This window comes from Triturus cristatus, chromosome 1_2, assembly GCF_964204655.1.
Source record: "Triturus cristatus chromosome 1_2, aTriCri1.1, whole genome shotgun sequence".
Classification (NCBI taxonomy): Eukaryota; Metazoa; Chordata; class Amphibia; order Caudata; family Salamandridae; genus Triturus; species Triturus cristatus.
The window spans coordinates 89,003,134-89,021,724 of record NC_140580.1 but is presented as its reverse complement, the minus strand read 5'-3'; the positions used below and the strand labels follow the sequence as shown (position 1 = coordinate 89,021,724).

Sequence of the window (18,591 nt, the reverse complement as noted above, 5' to 3'; positions counted from 1 at the left end):
CATGCCATATACTATATCTAGTTTTCATTTTCAATCGTGCTCTCAGGACTAGGTTCTATATAACACTGCGTCCACCTACCCTTTTCACGGGCATTACATTTAGCGATGGGGGGTGGAGGGTCAGGGGGTGTTTCTGCCAAGTGAGCCCGGAGTCACAGTCACAAACGTCCTCTTCTTCCTGAATAAAAGTGAGATTATGCTGCATACTTGTTCATATTTTAAGTAGTTCGCACAGACACACATTTTAAAAACAATAAAGTTCCTAATACCCACCTTCTCTGAACAGTTAGCTTGCTGCCCCATCCACCTCCTCCCTATCCTCTGTTGTGTGAATCCATGGACTAGCCTCCTCCCTCCTGCCATGCATGGTCTGATGTGCTGCCACTGCCCTCCATTTAGCATGATGTACCAGTCCACTCCTCCTGCCCTCCATTGCCCAAATCTATGGCCCATCATTGACCTCCTGCTTAGCCTCTGTGCTTAGATTGCTGCCCCTATTCTCCTTCCCCCTGCCCTCCGATGTCTTTGTGCATGCCCCTGCTCCATCCTTTTTGCCCACCATGTTCCATGGACCTGCCACTCCTATCTACTCTGAGTGTTCTGTTGAGCTGCCCCTCTCCTCCCACCTGCCTAGCATTGTCAGATGACTGTAACCTGTCCCTGCCACCTACATCCTGCCTGTCCACATGCCATGCCCCTATCTCCTTACTCCTGTCCTCCATGGTCCATTTTACTGCCACACCCTTCTGCCCTCCCTGGTCTGTTGTGCTGCAACTGCTCCTCCTGCCTGCCCCGCGCGGTCTTTTGTGAGGCCCCGTCCCCTGAACTCTCTTGTCTGTGCCCAGGTCCTGACCCTCCCTTCTATCCTCCATGGTCCTTTGTGCATGCCCCTGCACCCTCCTTCTTGCCCATCATAGCCATTGTGCTGCCACTAACCCTCCCGCTTGCCATGCATGGTCTTCTGTGCTGCCATGCCCCCTCCCACCTTCCCTGTGTGGTCAGCTAGCTGCCCCTGACCCCCTCCCACCTTCCCTCCATGGTCTGTGTGTATGCCATCATAGTCTCACTGTTGCTCTCCATGGTGTGTCTTGTTTCTAGTGCCCATCCTGCCTGACCTCCATGGTCATCTTGCTGCTCCTGCCCTGCCCCCTGGCCCCCAGCCCTCTGTTTCCATGTGCAGACCCCTATTCCCTCCCTCCTGGCTGGTCTGTTCCATTGTAATGCCCCTGATCCGCCCCTCCTGCCCTTTATGGTCTGTTATGCTGCAGCTTTCTCTCCTGTCTGCCCATTATGGTCAGCTAGCTACCATTGCCTCTTTCCCCACTGTTCTCTGTTGTCCATGTGCATGGTCCTGTCCCCTCCCTATTGCTTTCTATAGATTGTTGTGCTGCACTCCCGTCCCGCATGCGCTGTGTGGTGTATTGTGCTGCTGCAAACCCTGATGCCTGCCCTGTAGGGTCAGTTTGGTGCACCTCTCCATGTCCCTCCTGTCCTCTGTTATCCGAGTCCATGTCCCTACCCCAATTCCTCCTGCCTACCATGATCCAATGTACCATACTTGCGAACATTTTGAACTTGGTAAGAGGGAGATTTTGAAAAAAAACTGGGATATTGATTTTCCCCTTTGAGTTACATTGAAAAAGAGGAGATTGTAGACAGGAGACAGATCAAATAAAGCCCATTTGAGCTTAAAAGCATTGGACGTTTCCTGGCTGAAACGGGTCTGTTGGCATGTATGGTTGTACTACCACTGCCTCTTCCTTCTGCCCACAATGGTCTATTATATTGCCACAGCCTCCCTTGTCAGTCCTGTATTGTTGGTTTGTTGCCCCTGCCCCCCTTTCCACTGCCCTCCATAGTCTGTTATGCTGCCACTGCCCTTCCTGCCTGCCCAGTGTGGTCAAATTGTTGCCTCTGCACTCTCCTACCTGCCTCAATTTTCAGAGTCGGTGCCCCTGGCCTCTGTCTCTCAACAGTATCCCAATGGACAACTAGATTGCTAACATTCTATATTTATTACAAAAGTGTGGAACGCCTGACGTCATCTTGATGTAATCAAAACTGTAATACCTAGAGTATTTCCCTTAGAAATTACATATATGAGAGGGTCTTATTTGCATCAAAATTATGGTTAGTGCTCTAAAAAACTAAAATGAGGACATATTTTCTGAGTTTTCAAATAGCGACAAAGAACTTTTCAATTATTTGTAATCTTTATGTTTTTTTATCCAGTTGACCACTTGATTAAATGTTGCCCCTAGGGGAGAGGATGTGGTGTTACTTCCAGAGCTGCAGACTTTGCAACTGGGGAACCAGGTTGGAGTTTCTGCTTCAGCTCAACATTCTGTGATTCTGGTCAAATCATTTGATCTCCCCATGTCTACAACCAAAATGAATTTGATCTTGTGTGATGTAACCAATACTCATGTAAAGCACTCCAATACCTTACAAGTCTGCACTATATAAAACTGCAAATACACAAAAAATAAGTGTTTTGCACACTACTGTCATTGGGCTACATCTGGGTGATATTTGGGCTACATTTGGGCTCTTTTGTCTCTGGTGGCCATCTTGGGAGATATATTTATTATGAAGTTTCCTAATTTCCTCATTTACTGCAGTCTCCTCAGTAGGAAATACTTTCAGTTTTTTACTTTGATTCCATCAAGAAGGTTTTCAGATGTGTCACACATTTGCCATACATTCTGAATGTTAGCACTCTAGTTGCTCATTAGATCACTGTAGTAAAGCTACTGCTTACAGGGAAGTCTGCTGCTGGTATTCAAAGTGCATGATTCAGTCTGCATGTCAGAATTTTTTTATGAAATAGAAGAGGATTTGAGAAGTCAAAATGTGCCCCAATTTTTCTTTCTGCAGCACTAATCATGTGTTACCACTTCATTCCAATCAAGATGGCTTCAGGTGTGCCATACGTTTGTCATAAGTAGGACTGTTAGCGCTCTAGTTGTTCTTTAGAACACTCTGGGAAGCTGCAGTAGAACACAAAGGAATCAACTGACAGTCTCTGCCCTTGTTGGATGTACGTTTTACTGAGAATGTCAGACTTCATTCTCACATGACTGAGAAAGAGAATGTGAATTTACAGAAAATATGCTCTCAGTTTAGCTTATAGATCACCTTCCAAACCTCTGTGGGAAAAGCATGAGAAAATAGTTCTCTCAAACATGATTCATGATATCACAGCAGAAGGATATTTCACATGGTAAAATCACCTTAGAACACACCACAATTCCTAAAATGAGTATGGTACCATCAACAAATGATTTATAATGTAACTAAAGTCTTAAAACCTTCTATTAACTGCAGGGCTTTTTAATGAGGTGCTAGCATGTATATTGGTCCCAAGATGGCTGCCAACACTTCTTGGATGAAGTGCTGACAGCCAATCAGATCTCACGATGAGATGTGTAGTTAGGCTCCGCCCAGATATATATGTGATTTTACTTTTGATTTTTTCAGCAACTACTGAACGGATACACACAACTTAAGCAAAAGGCACGAGTTTGAACTGAGGTCTACCTCTTTGCCAAATTTCGTGTAATTCCGTTCAGCACTTCGGGCTGTAGCTGCGTCAACAGGTCCTATGGGAAAATGCATGGGGAAAACGCGTTTTGGGACCCCCCTTTTTTCTCGGCCCCCGCTTGACGAATCACTGTGAAATTTTTAGGATAGGAGCGGACCGGAGCTGGCCAAAAGTTTGGAAAATTTCGCGAAGATTAATCAATCGACGCCAACGTTATTCCAAATAGAATGTTGCGGATTTCCTATGGAAAATAGGTCCTAACTATAACTACCTACTGGCGACTGCCAGTAGGTAATATATATATATATACACACACATACATATATATTATCTACTGGCGGTCGCCAGTAGATAGTTATAGTTAGGACCGTGTTTCCATAGGAAATCCGCAACATTCTATTTGGAATAACTTTGGCGCCGGTTGACGAATCCTCGCGAAATTTTCAAAATAGGTGGGGCGCTCCGCTCCTACCCTGAAAGTCTCGGGGGGATTCGTCAAGCGGGGGCTGAGAAAAAAGGGGGTTCCCAAAACGCGTTTTCCCCATGCATTTTCCCATAGGACCTTTAGTCCGAGCTACAGCCCGAACGGCTGAACAGAATTACTTAAAATTTGGCAGAGAGGTAGTCCTCAGGTCAGAGATATGCCTTTTGCAGGTCTGGTTTAAACCTGTTCAGTAGGTCCTGAGAAAATAGCATTTAAATCAATATATATATCTGTAAGCGCGCTCCGTGCGCTTACGGTAAGCTTACCGTACGCGTACGGTGCCGTGCGCGAGCTCAATTCTGATTGGTGGTTACATGACTGTAAACATTCGAATCGGTCGAAATCAGAAAGTGTCGGCCGCCATTTTCTGTCTCTCGCACTGAAAAACAAAGGTGGATAACGTGAAAAGGGGGCAACGAAGAGAGTTGCAGACCCCCTAGCGTTTGTCAGGGGGTCCACGAAGGACCAAAATGTACGAAAAATGCATTTAATAATTTTTAAAAAAACTCGCGGAGTGCGCGCACGGTAAGCTTACCGTACGCGCACGGCAAAAAAAAAAAAAATTTTAAAAACGAAATAATCACATTTATTAAATAAATTGAAGGACCAGCAAGGGAGAAAAAAAAATTGTTACTGTGTAAAAAAAGGCGAAGCGCACCGTGCGCGCAGGGTGTGCGCACGGTGAAAAATCAGAAAAAAAAATTAATAAATAAATACATAACTTAGCATTTAAAAAACCGTACAAATTCACTGAAAAAACCATAGGTTTCACACATGTTATAGTTAGCTGTACATTTCACTCGTAAAAAACCAATGAAATTCCACGTTATAGTTAGATCAGGTAACTATAACTTGCGCGACCGCAATCCACAATGTGTCATTTCAGATGTCATCATTGATGTGATGAGTGATGTCACTGACCAGGTCATGAGTGATGTAATATGTGACGTCATCAGCAGTTTATTGTGGGCGCGCAAGTTATAGTTACCTGATCTAACTAGAACGTGGAATTTCATTGTTTTTTTACGAGTGAAATGTACAGCTAACTACAACATGTGTGAAACCTATGTTTTTTTAAGTGAATATATATATATATATATATACACACACACACACACACACACACACACACACACACACACACACACATATATATATATATATATATATATATACACACACACACACAATCTCCTGCTGCCTACTCACGTCTTTGTTCTCTTGTGAAATAAGAAAACAGAATCTCACCCATTTTCCAAGTTCCTATACATATATCCGAGTTTTGAGTAGGAGCAGATTGTTTGAGCTTATAATTTTCTACTGGGCCTAAATGCAGCTATCCTCCGAGTTAAGTATGCTATTTTTTCTCGATTAACACAGCTGGACTATGAGAATCAGTAATCATTTTTTTATTTTAATCAAATATATTCTGTTTTATATAAACAAAAAGAAATGTGTACCTGCTTCCGCTGCCTTATACGCTATCAGAAGACTGAATTATTGAATCCTTTAATCTTTACACCATCTCGGCAACCTTCAACTTGAGGACATCAAAAGTCCAACTCTAGGTCTGAATTCTGCTTTCTGTGACTCCTCCCCCACACTTCTCTAACATCCTTTCTCAGCATCAGGGTGCATGGGCAAACGCTCTGAATCTCTGCCTAGTTTGTAGGGAGCACTACCACCCTCTCAGTGCAGGCTGGATGATCGCAATTACACAAATGCAGATTTTGCGTGCATATTGGCACCCACATTTGAAGAGGAACTCTCCTTGAATAGCCTATGAAGAACCAGTACCACAGCCCCTTTTAACAGGTATGTCAGTGCACTAGTGGCTTCTAAGCCCAGCAAAGGGCTACTTTTATTCTAATTTTGGAACAATTTAGTAATACATTGCAGGCATGAACCTGTTCATTACTTTCTGGTTGATCATAGCTGTAAAAAAGTAAGAGAAGGGGAATGCAAGTATGACTGTGTAATCTGAAGATTACAAGTTTTAGCCTTTGCAGAGGCAGACCCAGCCTGCTACCTTCTACTTATGAGGCTAAAGACAATGTATAGTATGGCATACACGCTATAGTCAGAGGCATTACTGAGCCGGAGCTTGTTCTGTAACCTTATGCTCCATTTTACAACTTCCACCACCCACGCTTCTACATGGGGAGCACTAGATCGACAGCTACTGCTGATGTTTTACTGTGAAACGGATGCTTTTTCGTTTTTTTTTAATTATGTATTTGTATATGTGCATCAACAGTGCGTGTATTCAGATTGTATTTCTAATACTGACCAAAGTTTTTAAAAAAACAGCACGCTGGCTCAAGGACGGAGCCCAACACAAAAAGTTGTTCTTACCAGATCTTCAGCAAACGCTGTTGGGTCAAAAACAGTCATATCAGAATGTAACTGGTTGGCTTTTTCTTTCCCCAGGTTTGTTGCCAACACCAGGAATTGGGCATCAAGGGCTGCCTCTCTGGCCTGAGATACTGTGGGAAGAAAGCACATTTTTTTCTCAATATGCTCATAAACATACAGGAGATCAACAGGAGAGTTAAGAATGAGGAGGGATTTGCACAGATATGAAAGAACAGATCTGAAATAGAAATCCAACTCTGTAAAGTATATTCTCATTGAAGCAGGAATTTGAGGGTAAATAGCTGGTCTTATTTAATGCCATTTTCTCCACGACCACGTGATCAGTTACCATAACCACATGTTAACCAGGTTTGCTGAAGAAGGATATAGTGAATAATTATTTTTCTGCAGCGTGCAGAGTTGGTAAAGAGGATGGCAAACAAACACATGACAAACAGCTAAAACTGACAATATGTTTATAGAGAATAAATATGTTACCAAAAAGAAAAATAGTTTACTGTAAAGCCTGGATGTGGAAGCAGGGGGTCCCAACAGTGAAACGGCTCCACTATCAAATGGCAGCGACGAAAAGAACAAAACTACCTCAAAGACATTGTGTGACTGGTTAGGAAAAAAAGTAGTGGAGTCACTAACAAGTGTTACCAGGCACCTGACTGAAGCACACTTCAGTGTGGGCCTCTAGTTTGGACTGCAGTGCACTTAAGAGCTCACTAAATGATAGAATCGTTTGTCATCTTCTGTTGATCAAACACTCAAAAGTGTTTAAGTTTCCCCTTTAATGAACAATCAAAGACTCCTCTTGGTTTGATGTTACTCCTAGTTATTACCTTTGAAGGCTTTAATCAGCAACAGAACTAACTCATGCTGTCCTGCTCCTGCTGTCTTCTGTGTGGTTTCTACACAGAAGAAGCTTCACATATTTCATTCACCTATTTGATGATCTGAAATTAGAGAAATCGGTTACTTGGGCCTATTTTTCTGTCTGATATGCCCTGTATTGAGAGCAGTTTCCCTGTTCAGCAATGCAACTTAATGTTGCATTATTACGTTCTTTTAACTTCTCCATTAAACAGCTCAATAGCATTCCTAACAATTACTCATTTTGTGCAGTACTGAGCTCTTACTTTTAATTTTGTTTCAGTAGCCTTTTCTCCGACTTGACTATCGCAAGTTTCTTTTCTGGAGGCGGAAAACAGATTGGCCCACTTCTTAGGCTTATATATTCTTCAGATTGCAAGTGATATTTATATGTCCGCACAATGAAATTAGCAACTACGTACATTACATTGGTAGTATGCTAGGTTGTATTTAGCACAACACAAACTCACAACTATTTCAGTTATGTAGGCTCTGTAACATTTCAGTGTTTAGCCTTTATATTCTACATGTATAGTCTTACTTAGATATTTTTGTGATGGATTCTTAGGATTTTAATCAAACATTTAAATCGAATTAAATATTATCACGGAGCATTCAAAGAAAGCTAGCTTTGGATTCAAGCAGTAGGAAGAAATGTGTTTTCACGCACATTGCTCAGTTCTTGGTTTTCAGCAGGAATGAGATTACGGTTTTGCATTGAGCGTGGTACCTCAAATGATGCTTGGTTAAAGACGTGGAAAAATTGTGATCATTCTGTAGCACTGAAAAGCTTTCTGGTGCCGTAATCTGTGATTCACATATCTAACATACTAGACACCGTCATCCTAGCCTAAACTAATACACCATGAAGCTCATTTGCCATTTCCAGTCTTGTGACTATTCCTTTCCTCATCTCTAGTTACATGTAATCACAGTTCTACAGTGGTAACTCTCTTCAATGTTTTTTTCAAAGCGTGGATATAGAAATAAAGAAATATTGAACAAAAAGAAATCTGTAACAACGTTTCAGTAACATCCAATTTGCACTGATCCATTATGATCTATGTTATTATTCTAAGGTTCAGTGAACAATCCATTTATAATCTGGTAAATAATAAGTAATTTTCAAAAATAGGTCACAGATTCTACATAACTATGGCAACTATGAAGTGGTGCAAGACTGCCTGGGGCAGAACCACCATAAAATAGTGATGATCCCATCCATAGCTCAAAGTATGGCTAGTATAATATAAAGATGTATGGCTTTGAGTTAGCCATCTATTTACATTCCATGTGACTTGCAGTCTGCAGAACAGGCAAAGCTGGAGGACATTAGATCACATGCCTCGGAATTACCAAGTGCAAGTAAATTATTATGGGTCATGTGTATAAGAGGAAAAAAGGTGCTAGGAGGCTTTGGTAATACAAAGGGCCTTGCATCTTATATGCAAGTCAAAACACAATGCACACATATTTGGTTATAGACAAGGTGAAGTATGGGATCGACATTCCTTCTGGATATCTATCAGCAGAGTCTTATCTGAGAAGAGATAGACTTACCTCCTGTAAAGAGTTTGTTACATTCTTGCAGGGCTTCCGTCAGCTTGTTACTCCGTGAACTTAGCATGTCCTCCCGATTCTCTGCACAAAACAAAATTTGAAAAGTTGCAGGAATAAAGGAAAGCAAGTACATATCAAAACACTGGTCACACATGACAGAAGAGTTAAAGGGAGAACATACAGTAATACAGCCAATGTAAGACTCAGTATGTGCACATGCACATTTACAGCCCTGTAGCTGGAACGTCAGGAGACAATACTAAGTCTAGAGAACTGCCTTTCCACCTGAAGGCCACTGCTATGACCCCTTGCAACACCGCCACCAAAGCTATGTCTTTTCTGACCTTGGCTCTACTACGCCATGCATTGAACGGTCTCTTTAAGATGCTCCATCTAAACTGATCTTATCTTTCTAATTAAATAAACCGAAAATGGTGAACCAGTCTAGCTAAACCTTCATGTAAGCACTGATTAAAGATACCTGCCACTTGCATAATAGACAAAGCAGCAGAATGAAGCCTGTACCTTCTGATTCTAAATAAAATGCTACCAGAGAAAGTCTATGTGGTAAACAAAAAAACTGATGTGTGATAGCGAGATTTTGGATCATGCTAACAGAGTTGGAAGGGGGCAGGCTCAATGTGGTCTTAGACTATACAGGATGTATGTGTAAGCAACAAGAACTAGAACATGTTAGTTGTGTATTTTTACACTGCTCTTTAATGACGACTTAAGGGGGAATAGTTGCCAACATCCATGTTCAGAAATCACGTTAAATTACTGGTGTAAACATTTTTTTTTTTTAAATTACTTATGTGTATAGCAATCCTATTTCTACCACTGACTGGACCTTAGTGCTTGGGCACATTGCTGCAGTATTCTTGATTGTCTTGAAGGATCATGACCAAAATATGCGTTGCCACAGGTTACGTTACCAGGAAGCTCTTAAAGGCTCGGAAGCCAGAGGTAATGTAGCATAATCTCTTACTGAGGTAGCATGGTGTGCAAAAGAACAATGGGGTGGAATGCTACCTCCAGCAATTGCCTTTGGTTAAACCTACTGCAAGCATTTCCCCGATCACCTTTTCTGTGTTAGATGCAATGCCTCAGAGGCTAAGTGTATGCCCTGATATGGGTTTTGATCTCACTGGCACCAAGCTACACCCAACTGAAAAGCCCCAATCTTGTCAAAAATGGTCTTGGGTTGCTTGTGTTCCCGTTTGGGGAAGACCGGGCCTGGCAGTTCGGGTTGAATGTTCACATTGGGGCATGGTCAAGACTGGTGTGCATGAATGTTCGCATTGGAGCAAGGTCAAGGCTGATTTTCATATGGCTGGGTGCAAACTGAGATGGCATGGTGGCCAAAATAATGATGGGTTGGAATGCTACCCTGAGCGACTGACTGTGGTTAGACTTATTGCAAGCACTCCTACCGTCACCTTTTGTGGCACTATCTGTCAAACCGTGTAAAGGAAATAAAACATGCAGCTGCAAGCCCATGTGATGATAGGCCTGCTGATGTCAGTACAGAAAGTACAAGAAATGGGAAAAGAGGAAAGGTGTACAAGCATTGAGTTCAGAGCAACATGGCATTCGGAGATGTGGTTTATATGTAATTGAGGAACATTACTTTAAGGATGGGTAGAGGGAACTGAGGGTTGCGCTGAGCAGTGCTTAATTTGAGCCGGTGGATGGCACCAGCACTCATTTTTGGGTACCTGCACTTATTTTCCTACGTCAGACAATTTGAGTGCAAGAGGGGGAAAACACACACATAGTGGTAAGGTGTAAGAAGAGATAAGACTGAAAAACCATCACAAAGGGAGTAAGGAGGAACCAGCTGTTTTTGGCAGTATATTAAAGACACTTGGGGTGGATTCAGGACTACACAGCCTTGGTACCTTGACATTTAATAGCGCCAGCAGCAGGCTTCTGAACACAGCTTTGGGCATCAGCACTTAACATTACATTACAAACTAAGCACTGGCGCGGAGTGCTGGTGTTGGCCTATGGAACTGTTGTGGACAGCATGCAGGAAACGCTTAGTGCATATTTAATAGTCTGTGTGCTGGCCAATGGGTTAGTAAGTAGACATGTGAGGGCAGATGTAGGGAGGACGGAAATGTTGAGATGAGAGCAAAATATTAGCATTAGGGTGGCCTTTGCTTCTGTGGCAGTGGACAAGTGAAGGTAGGAAGTAAACTGAAGAGACTAGAAATGTAGAGCATGCCAGAACTAGGGAAGGTAAAGCAGGTTTTGTATGTTCACATAAACATGAAGCCTTAAATCTGTGGTGAAGGTCGCAAAAACACGTAAGGGGTTAGACTTCTCAAAAGCATACTCCCATCATCTTTTGTGTTTGAATGTAGCAAAAAACGTCATACCAAAGAATGGGTATGCATATTTATAAGGGGGCAGCGGGGGCGGAGCACCTTATGAAAGATGATACAATACTAGGGGCAGATCTAGCAAACTTTTACCTCATTAATCTGACTGAACACTGGGTCAACAGATTACTAGCCCAGCTGAATTGACAACATTGCTGATGCATCTGATCAACATAAAAAACAGGGAAGACTGGGCCTGGCAGAACAAACCGATGCCATCTGTATGATCTTTGAGCCTAAAACTAGTTAGATTTCATTATGATTAGTCAACAGTGTACTGGGGCATCCAAGGAATGAATTCAGTTTGCCTTTGAGTACTGGAAAGCGACAGAATACAGGTTACAATTTGTATGGTCTGTGACAGGTGTGTGTGAGTCAGCTATCAAAAAAGCTAGGAAAAGGAACTATTCAGACAGAATTCAAAATGCTAAATGTGCAAATAAAGAATTCTATAAAATACTCAATGAATTTCGCAAACAAATTGTCTAGAAGGAACTCATCCTGTTACTCACATTTTCACAGATAAACTGGCAAATCATTACACGGACAAAGCAGACACATTGGACTCGTGCTTAAAACAGAAACAAAGCACCAGCACTAACACTTCTAAAAAACAACAATCCAAGAATACTCTAACCCAGTCTCTCCGTTCCTTCCAACATATCTCACAAGATGAATTTATGGACTTGTTTAAAGCCAGCAGGCCTGCCGGCAGCCCTTCTGACCCCTGTCCACCACAAACTTTCAAGACAATTTTTTTAACAACCTCTGCTGCCACTCCAGGAAGAAGAATCATCAATGATTCCTTAACTACTGGAATATTTCCAGAACTCAAAAAGTCACACATACGCCCTTTACTGAAGAAAACAAACTTGGAACCGCTGAACCCTGACAACTACAGACCCATTACAAATGGACCTTTCCTGGGCAAACTGATAGAAAGAGCAGCGTATACGCCCAGATGTCACAAATCACTGAAGAGAATGACATACTTTCAGACTTCCAAACAGGATTCCGTCGGGGAAGAGGCACTGAATCTGCCCTCCTTGCCATCTGGGATGACCTGAAGAATGCAGTAGACAGCAACGGGGTTGCTGCGCTACTCCTCTTGGACCTCTTGGCTGCCTTTGACACGGTTGACCATGACACACTGAAACAAAGTCTCTATGAAGCCGGCATAGAGGGAACTGCTCTAGACTGCATAGTGTCCTACCTTCGAAACAGAACTAATATCATCCATACCCCACCTTTCTTGTCCGAACCATACTCCACAAAAGCAGGGGTCCCTCAAGGCTCTATCATCTCGCCCATGCTTTTCAACATCAACATGAAGTCATTACCGGAACTGATCAATCAATTTCACCTCACGGGCTATTATCTATGCAAATGACACGCAAATACTCCTTCAACTGGAATGCCCCAAAGACATTGGAAAATACCTAGGTTTCAGTTGTCTCAGAGCCGTGGATGACTTGGAGCCATCTAAAATTGAATGCTTCCGAAATTGAAATACTCACGTGTGGAGATTGGAAACATTATGACCCGCTTTCCGCCTGGCCCGATGAACTGGGATCACCGCCTATAGTACCGAAGGAAGGAAGAAACCTCTGAATAACCGTGAACTCCAAGCTGTCAATGAATGCCCAAGTGGACAAACTAGCAAGATCAAGCTTTGTCACTTTAAAAACGCTGCGACAAATTTCCCCTCATTTGGGATTTCCACACAAAGTCCAAGCTACCATCTCACTTGTTCTGTCCAAACTCAAGTACGCCAATAGCCTCTACCACGGATCACCTTTAACGACCATGAAAAGACTACAACGCATTCAGAACTTGGCTGCCAGACTACTCTACATATCAAACTGCAAGACCACATCTCACCTGCTTTGTAAGCCCTGCATTGGTTACCAGAAGATCCACGTTCAAGCTACTTTGTATCACCCACAAAGCAATACATGGAATGGGACCGCTCTTCATCAGGAATAAAATCACCAAACACATTCAACAAAGGAACGTCCGCTCTAAAGGGGTATCTCGCCTCCAAATCCCAAAATACAAGAAAAAAAACTATGGGTGGCATATCCTTCTCTGTTCAAGCAGCCAAACTATGGAATACTTTACCTCCCAATATAAGATTCACTGACAACCACCTTATCTTCGGAAAACTACTCAAGAATGGGCTCTTCCCCGCATAAGCACCATACGCAAACAGAAATTTACAGCATCTCTCTGTATATAAGCATTTATTTTCACTTAAGATATGTACCTATCTGTGTATTGCTTTGTATAAACATGTAAAATAATTATGTTGAAAAAAAAAATCATCTTTGGTTTACATATACTTGCTTCCATTGTGCATCAATGTACCTCCATGTACTTGGATCTGTGTGTCTGTTTCTTTTCTCCTGAAAAAGCATATCCAATGCACGACCATATTTCTCGTGCTGTACCTCTATAAATATCTTTAATCTACATATACTTACCGCCTTTATGCATCTATATACTTTCAATGTACTTATGGATCTATTTATCACTTTCTTCTAATTTGTCATTTCCAATGCACTACCCTATTTCTCAGCCTAACCTTCTCTCAATACATCTTCTAGCCCAACTTTCTGACTCATCTCAAACTACTTTCTACTACTCTTTCCAATGCACTACCCTATTTCTCACTCTACACATCTATCAATATATCCTCAACATCCACTCTCATTCATCCCAAACCCCATACCACTACTATGATCCCCAAAATAACCCTTTCTAGACTCTCTCCTACTCTACCCCTCCTTGCATCATCTGACACCTCTTTTACTATACCGATCCCCCAAAACAAACCTCTCTGAACTCTTTCCTCTGACTCTTCCCCTCCAAAAACCCTTTTTACTCATCCAAAATCCTCCTCCTACTGCTATGACCTAAAAAAGGAAATAAAAAAAAATTAAAAAAATAGAAGAAATCCTTCACTCTACTATCCCTCCACTATCCTTTTCAATCAAAATAACAGAGTAACATGTTCACTTCTCGAATTCCATATTCCACTATACTAACTCACCACTAATCCTTTATGGGTTTCAGAGTAGCGTGCTACTCGCCAATAAAAAGTTTCAACACTCTATCAGGGTTACAAGCGCTATATAAATGCAAACCTTTTTGAGGTCTCGCCTGAGCCAGCGCATGCGCTGCTCTGGCGAGACATTTAGTGAGTGGGCTTTAAAAAGCCAAACATAGCTTTTTGTGTGGCCTAGAGCGTGCGGTTACACGCACAGTAACGCACATTCCTCGCATCGCTCAATCAGGCGCCATCTGGCTTTCCTCTTGCTTGCTCTCCCAAGCGCGCGCTTCAACGCTCCTCCCCCACCACAGAGCGCGTCTCTCAGCCACATGTTTTGCTTGCTTTGATTTAAGCTTTATTACTTCAGGCGCGGCCAATGCTTGTTGTTATTAGGTCCTGTCCCCCCACCCCCATTGCACCACCTATCTACCCTCGTTCTCTGCCTCGACGTCACCACCTCTATTTGCTACATCCCTCACCATCACTAATTCCTCTTTGGATGGACTTCGCTCTACAGTGCCACCTCCAATATCCCCTCAGCCTTCACTCTGTCCCGAGCGCTTCAACGCTCCTCCCCCTCCCCCACCACAGAGCGCGGCCACGCGTCTTGCTTGCTTTGATTTAAGCTTCATTACTTCACACACGGACAATGCTTGTTGTTATTACATCCTGTCACCCACCCCCTTTGCACCATCCACTTGCTGCTGTTTCCTGTCTACCCTTGTTCTCTGCTTCGATGTCACAACCTCTCTTTGCTGCATCCCTCACCATCACGAATTCCTCTTTGGATGGACTTCGCTCTTCAATGCCACCCCCAATATCCCCTTCGCCTTCACTCTGCCCTGCTCCCTTTCTCCTTGCTCCCTTCATCTCCCCGCCCCTTCCCTCTGTTCTGGGCTTTTACTTGTCGCCCAATAAATCCATTGGAGACCTTTCAGTTAACTCCCTCCTTTCCCGCCAGACAGAAGCCAGGCTGTTGCCCCCCCCGCCCCCGTGTCCACCTTGCCTGATGGCCGGGACCCACCCCACCGCCATTACTGAGATCAGCTCCACTGAGCAGGCCATTCAGGGGGCTGCACGGAGCCTGAAGGGGGCTCCTGCAGAGCGTCCCTTTTTCCTGACCCATTCACATGAGAAAAGTGTCGCTTGGAGTCTAGTCGCTGTGATATTTAATTGAATAGTTTGTTTACATACTCTATAATTTAAATATATTGCATTTAAATGTACTTCTGTATTTACTTCACCTTCTCCTACAATGACGAGTTTCAGTTTTAAACAAGCTATCAATAGATCAGTTACTTAAATGGATAGCCATCTAATTAAGTATATAAAAAGGTATATTATAGGGAAGCCCAGAAAGGTAGCCTACCAGGAGCTACAATGTTTAATAGCTCAGCAACTTACACACACTTAGTAATGGGGCCCACACAACACAGGCACAGCATCACTCAGCGCCACCGCAGCATCACTCAGCGCCACCGCAGCACCACCACAGCATCACTCAGCACCACCACAGCATCACTCAGAAACAGGCAGAAACAAGTTGCCAGCATTGCAAGAACAAAAGAAAACTGAGGAAATGTTTTATTGTAAATACTTTTTTTAACATGGTCGTTCAGTTGTACATAATGCCTTCTTGGTCATATACAAGGTAACAAAAATTCATCTGACACTTTTATTAAAACTTTTCAGCAAGCTGCACAGCAGCCACACTTCTCTACAGTGCAGCTTAAAGACATTGACAAAGTCAATAACTCTGGCTAAACACTTATAAGGCCCCAAAGGCGAGACCTATTGGCTATGCCAATGCTTGTTCCCTCTTCTACCCCTCCCCAACCCTTCTCAATCCAAATAACTGACTAAAATACCTACCACTGAAATTAATTTCATGGTTCACCATACTAATTCAACACTAATCCTTATGGGTTAGAGTAGTGTGCTACTCGCCCAAAAAGTGCTTCAAAACCCCATCAGGGGTAGCAAGCGCTATATAAATACACAACTCTTCTTTCCCCTCTTCTATCCTGTCACCTACCAATCTCTATCCAAATAACTGAATAACATATCCACCACTCAAATTACTTCATATTTCACTATACAAATTTTCAACACTAATCCTTTATGGGTTTCCGGAGTAGTGTGCGTCAACACCCCATCGGGGGTAACAAGCGCTATATAAATACAAACCTTTTTTCCTCTTCTATCCTTCTGCTATCCTTCCGAATCGAAATAAATGACCAACCTTTCCACCACTTAAAATGTACTTGCATGTTTCACTATATTAATTCAACACTAATCCTCTATGGGTCCCGGAGTAGTATGCTACTCGTCGGAAAAAGCGCTTTGACGCCTCGTCAGGGGTAGTAAGCGCTATACAAATGCAATTACAATACAATACTTTATGAAACCTCTAGTAGTTAATGCACTGCAGAAGTCTGTGTCGGTAACCAGAGAGGCACAGAATTGAATCCTGGTTGGAGCAGTACAGAATAGAACTGCTTATGCAGCATCAAGCAAGTTCTACAGTACTGAATGCGATAAGGTGTATTAAGAAGTAAGGGGTATAGTCCACATGCAGTGTTAAAATAGCTGGTGTTAACATCACGCATGCGCGGCTTGCCTGAGATTAGCTGTTTGTTGCACTTGCACCCAGTTTAAGACTTCTAGTCAGATGGCAGCAAGTAAGAGACTTACGTTGTACGCTGTTGATGAGCTCGCGGTATTGATGCCGAATCTGCCTGCGGCTTGTATCATCCCCTTCAGCTCCATTGCTGGCGCCCGAGTTCAGGACCTCCTCTAGCTCATCTGAAGGTGCGGGCGAGCCTACAAGCATTGGTGTACGAGGGGAAGATACGGGGCCTTGGGAGCGGGGGAGGCCTGGGGTCCTGGGTGATGGCACAGGGCCCGGAGTGTGCCCTGATCCTCGATGGGAACCACCTCTGAACCCCGACCTTCGGGGAGTATGAGACTCTGACATTGTTAAATGTCTTAACGTGTATGGGCCTTCCTCATTGGTACCAGAACCAACAAGTCCCTCCGTGGACTTCACAGTCTTATTTACTCTGCTCACTCTCCTTCAGTAACACCCAGAGCCACTATTTCCCGGCTTTAGGTACCCTTACAGTCTCTTTATTCCCAGCCTCAATGGGCCACAACCCTCAGCCTTTAGCCCAAGTCTTTCGGAGCCTCACGCCTCCTTCCCCGATGCAGCTGCACCTTCTCCGCTCTCGACGAACTTTAGAGTTCCTTGTGGAAACGAGGTCCTCTCTGTCTTGCCAAGGCTCCCCGAGCCACGCCGTGTTTTTACCTGGACCTTTCCAGATTTCAGCTGTTCTTCACTATATTCCCAGTCTGTCTTCCAAAACAGTTTCACTAGCGGTCCTCATTTTCAGTTTCCCGTGACTCCACAAGGAGCTTCCCCGGCATCTCTCCTCTATGGTCTCCTGTGACCTTCCTGCACGGAGTTCGGTAAGTTGTTTTCCGGAGGCACAGTATTCTTCCTGGCACTTGACAAAGGTTTCCTGCTGTCCGCCTCACAGATCTCCGTGGACACTTAACCAGAATGTCTCCCAGGCCTCTCCGACGGGCAAGTAGTCCTGACTTCCACTCGGCACAGACTAAAAACCATGCCAATCGCTATGCTGCCGCCACTGACAGAAAAGCAAACTCGAACCGGAAGTTACGCTGATAGGTCTAAAGTAAAAATAGTAGGACCGCGCGCCTCTAAAAATAAGCCTAAAACCTCGGATAGCTTGTAAATGACATAGACAGACACTCGAAGAAAAGTTAGCCAAGAATAGTTCTCTGAGAAGTGACGACGGGCACGCATTGAGAAACAAGCATTTGCAATGCAATAGGTCTCGCATTTACTCGGGTTTGAGCTAGTGACATTGCAAATAATTATGCCTTTTATTTTTGGTTTTGTTTCTTAAACAAAGAAAATGCATTGCCACTTATAATGCCAATAGCTTAAACTCGCGTAAATGCGAGACCTATTGCATTGCAAATGCTTGTTGTAATTAGATTACATTTGTCTCATATCCCTATGGCCCCATAGCAGCTATAAGGAAGCCATGCAGTGATTACATTTGTTCTTGAATTTGTTGGGTGGATTGGCCGGTTGCAGACATCCATCTCTGCATCATTTACCCTAGCTGATGCTCTTCTGTGCTTCGGTTTGACTGGGCACTCGCATAAACGAGAGTGTAACAATTTTTCTTTGAAGCTGTGGCTGCAAAAAATCACCGGATCGCTGTTACAAGTGACCAGTGTGGACTTTTGAGCCTCTCAGTTGCCAGAGAGTGAAGATGTAGTAGAATTCCAATGGCCC

At 43.3% G+C, this 18,591-nt stretch overlaps 1 protein-coding gene across 4 annotated transcripts in view; it reads right to left on the bottom strand.

Annotated features, from left to right (window-relative positions):
• NSMCE4A (NSE4A component of SMC5/6 complex) overlaps positions 1-17,936 on the bottom strand; it is a 165,872-nt gene extending 147,936 nt beyond the window's left edge. For 3 of the 4 annotated variants that reach the window (XR_014960674.1, XM_085602634.1, XM_085602653.1), the window contains exons 1-3: positions 16,956-17,935; positions 8,823-8,903; positions 6,384-6,514 (exon numbers count right to left, since the gene is read on the bottom strand). Coding sequence is in view for 3 of the 4 variants with exons in the window: in XM_085602634.1 (XP_085458760.1) it covers positions 6,384-6,514; positions 8,823-8,903; positions 16,956-17,238 (495 nt within the window). In the remaining variant the exon portion in view is untranslated. Of the gene's footprint in view, positions 1-6,383; positions 6,515-8,822; positions 8,904-16,955 lie in introns of all 4 variants that reach the window. The other variant, XM_085602645.1, reaches the window with a different exon arrangement.
• Between the last annotated feature and the right edge of the window lie 655 nt (positions 17,937-18,591).